The following is a 3,777-nucleotide window of genomic DNA, read 5'->3' on the forward strand; positions in this document are numbered from 1 at the left end:
CGGGTAGAGGAGAAGCAGCAGCTGCCGGGCGCGGCCTTGAATGCCAGCCAAAGGTTGGGCAAAGCATTTTGGGGTAACTCGATCTCTTCTCCTTCTCCCCCCCTCCCCCCGTTAAATTCTGAACAGCTACTATCCTCTCTACCCGCCCCCCGAGGACATGAGTGTGGATTACGAGCGTTTCTACCCGCACGCCTCTCTGCCCGTCACGCCGGACCTCTTGATCACCCCGTCCGAACTGAAATACTTCATTAAGGTGGGGAGAAACCAGCTATGAGCTGAGCTGGGGGGGTGGGGGGGTGGGAATTAGGAAGGCAGCCCCACCCTTGGGGCCTGCATGCATGGATACCTAAGCCGTTGGGCCTCCTCGCTCCTAAAAATAACCCAAGATTCCAGTCCTCATGATTTCTGTCGAAGGAGGGACTCGGGATAGCAAGCCCCCGAGGGCGACGGTTTGTCTGATGCCATGCTGGAGGTGGTGGTACGTGGGGTGGGAAAGGAGGAACAGCGGGCTCCGGGCAGAGAAAAATCTCCCAGCATTCCTCGCAGGGTCAAATCTGGAACTCTGCGCATGCAAAATAGGTGTCGGGCCGAGTTTGAGCCTTCCCTGTGGAAAACGAAGGCATTTCTTAAGCCCCTGCTGTGGCATTGAGCTTCCAGGTTTAGAGGCTGTCTATCTCAGAAAACAAAGGGCTGGCCAGTTTTGGGAAGGGGGTTACTTGTAGTCCTCGAACCTACGACCACAAAATTGGGACCAGAATTTCCGTAACAAAGTAGTAAGGTGATTGTTCACGGCGTCGCACCCAATTTATGACTCTTTTTTTCCAGGGTTGTTGAGCGATTCAGTGCAGTTCAGGTGTCATTGGACTGCAGACTATAACCCAGCGTGACTCGTTTAACAACCGCCTTGGTTAGCAGGAGAAATTCTATTCCTAATTGTCACAATTCGAGGACTGTCTCCATGACCTATTCAGCAAACTTCAGTTAAATTAAACAGAGGGTGATACTTAAACCCCATTCATGAATGTGCAGTTGAATTTTCTGTGTCCGGAAAGTTACTATGAAAATTACTATTAATATGAACGGCAGGTAGTCCTCGACGTACAACCAAATTTCTGTTGCTAAGTGGGACAGTTGTTAAGCGAGATTTGCTCCCGTTTGACAACCTTTCTTGCCAAAGTTGTTAAGTGAAGTTAGCAACCCGGTTGTTAAGTGAAGCCGGCTTCCCCATTGATTTGGCTGGTCAGAAGGTCGCAAAAAAGGGGATCACGTCACCCCGGGACGCTGCGACCGTCGTAAATACGAGTCAGTGGCCGAGCATCTGAATTTTCATCACAGGGACGCTGCAACAACAGCGTGAAAACCGGTCATAATTCACTTTTTTCGGTGCCGTTGCAACTTTGGACGGTCCCTAAAAAAACGGTCGTAAGTCAAAGGTTCTCAAATAACGGGACAACAAGGTTCAGCTAAAATGGAGTTTGGGTGCCTAAACCTGCATGATCTGATCCAAGCCACATTCCTACCAGCAATCTTGGTTTAAAAAATGCTCCAACACTGGAAGTTTTCAAGAAGAGACTGGACAGCTGTTTGTCTGAAATGGTGTAGGGTTCCTGCCTGGGCAGGGGGTTGGACTCGATGACCTCCAAGGTCCCTTCCAACTTTATTATTATTATTATTATTATTATTATTATTATTATTATTATTATTATTATTAAACCTCTCATATTTTTGTTTAGGACATCTTGGGGTGCGTCTGCATTAACCCCAGCCGGCTGACGAAAGGACAAGTGGGGGGCAGCTACGCGCAGCTGTGGGTGCAGCCACAGGTCCACGGGAACCAGCGGAAGGGCCCGTGCATCGCTGCGCAAGTGATTAAGATCTAACCAGGTTCCGCCAACATCTGAAGCTGGGCAAAAGACGTTTTTGCCATCAAGAGGATGAGACTTTTTAGACTTTAGTTTTTTCAGCAATGTGCAGATCCCAAAGTCTGGGCGACCCAAACATCTGGACAGCATCTCCTTAAGTTTCTTGATGTTTGCTTTCTGGTTATCTGTAGCGGGATGATATCTCCATCGTTCTTCTGGATGCATTATCCAGGCCTATCAACACATATAAATTTATGAATTTATTGATTTGGGTTAGGTTCAAGTCCAGTTTCTCAGCCAGCCCTATGAAATCCAGATTGCCCCACAAATGAATTTTTAGCAGATGTGTGATGGATTGCTTTGGTTCTCCAAGGAAAGAGAATTCTGGGAGTTGAAGTCCACTCATCTTAAAGCGTGCTGGCTGGGGAATTCTGGGAATCGAAGTTCATCCATCGTAAAGGACGCTGACTAGGGAATTCTGGGAGTTGAAGTCCACCCATCTTAAAGGACGACTAGGGAATTCTGGGAGTTGAAGTCCACCCATCGTAAAGGACGCTGACTAGGGAATTCTGGGAGTTGAAGTCCACCCATCGTAAAGGATGCTAACTAGGGAATTCTGGGAGTTGAAGTCCACCCACCTTAAAGGACGCTGACTAGGGAATTCTGGGAGTTGAAGTCCACCCATTTTAAACCACGCTGGCTGGGGAATTCTGGGAGTTGAAACCCCATTCAGGGGCTTTTTATAAAAATGTGCATTGCAGGCCTAACTTTGCTGGTTTTCGCTCCTCCTCTGACGTTTTATATTTTCATTTTTTTGGAGCACGGCCCAGTAATCTTAATAGGGATCTAGCGCTCAGCCTATCAGAGTGCTCCGATCTTCACGGAGTGTTTTTATTTTCGACAAGGAAAGAGTCCACGCGATGAAAGTTTACCCGAAGCAATTAAAAAGGCGCGTTTGGCGTCAGACGCGGGTTTGGAAACTTGGTGAGAACTCTTAATTTTATTTCCTTCCCGTCGTGAATTAAATTCGCTCCCTTTGGCACCTGCGAGTGCCAGTCTTGGCGTTGCATTTTGCGGCGGTGGGCAAGGTGGCAGCGAAGGTTGGGCCAAGAATCTTTTTAGGCTGGGGTAGAAAATGAAATTTTTCTCTCCTTGCTACAGGTAGTTCTCGACTTAACAGCCACAACTGGGTCCAGGTTTTTCATTGCTAAGCCAAGAGATGGTTGAGTGACTTGTGCCCCCTTTTATGACGTTTTTCCACCACGGCTGTTCCGTGTGAAGTGAACGATGTGATCATTAAGCAAAAGAAGGAAGGAAGGGAGTGGGAAGGAAGGAAAAGAAAGGGAAGCAAGGAAGAGGGGAAAGAAAAGGAAAAGAGGCAAATGAAAGGGAAGGAATGAGAGAGGAAAAGAGAATGGAAGCAAGGGAGAAGGAAGGAAGGAAGGAAAAGAGAAGAAAAACGCCGAGAGAAAAGGAAGGAAAAGAGAAGGAAGGGAAAGACGCAGAGAAAAGAAAAATGGAAAGATGCGGAGAAAGAAAAATGAAGGGAAAAAGGAGAGAAGGAAAAGACGCAGAGAAAAAATGGAAGGAAAGCAGGAGGGGAAAAGAAGAAAGAAAAAGGTACAGAAAGGAAAGGAAAAGAGGGAAGGAAGAGGGAAAGAAGAAAAGGGAGAGAAGGGAAAGACAAAAGGAAGGAAAGACTGCAGAGGACAAAAAGAGAAGAAAGGAAGTGTTGGAACAGGAACCCGGTTCTGTGCCCGTTTCAGACACTTCCAAGCAAAGGCCTCATTTGCTTCGGGGCACGCGTGCGAAAGCCGCGTCCTCCCAACATCTGTGCAGAGCAGTTGCCTTCCCTGGCCGCTGCCTCGCCTGGAGGAGCTTTCCCCCCTCCCTCTCTCTGTCCTCTCCTCTCTTT

The 3,777-nt window shown here is 47.9% G+C and overlaps 1 protein-coding gene across 1 annotated transcript in view; it reads left to right on the top strand.

Moving 5' to 3' along the window:
• POLA2 (DNA polymerase alpha 2, accessory subunit) overlaps window positions 1-1,901 on the top strand; it is a 19,550-nt gene extending 17,649 nt beyond the window's left edge. The window contains exons 17-18 of the mRNA XM_015823602.1: window positions 127-253; window positions 1,734-1,901. Of these exons, the coding sequence (XP_015679088.1) occupies window positions 127-253; window positions 1,734-1,880 (274 nt within the window). The 3' untranslated portion in view covers window positions 1,881-1,901. The remainder of the gene's footprint in view (window positions 1-126; window positions 254-1,733) is intronic.
• The last annotated feature ends 1,876 nt before the right edge of the window (window positions 1,902-3,777 follow it).

This window comes from Protobothrops mucrosquamatus, unplaced genomic scaffold (assembly GCF_001527695.2).
Source record: "Protobothrops mucrosquamatus isolate PMUCROS unplaced genomic scaffold, P.Mucros_1.0 scaffold1928, whole genome shotgun sequence".
Classification (NCBI taxonomy): Eukaryota; Metazoa; Chordata; class Lepidosauria; order Squamata; family Viperidae; genus Protobothrops; species Protobothrops mucrosquamatus.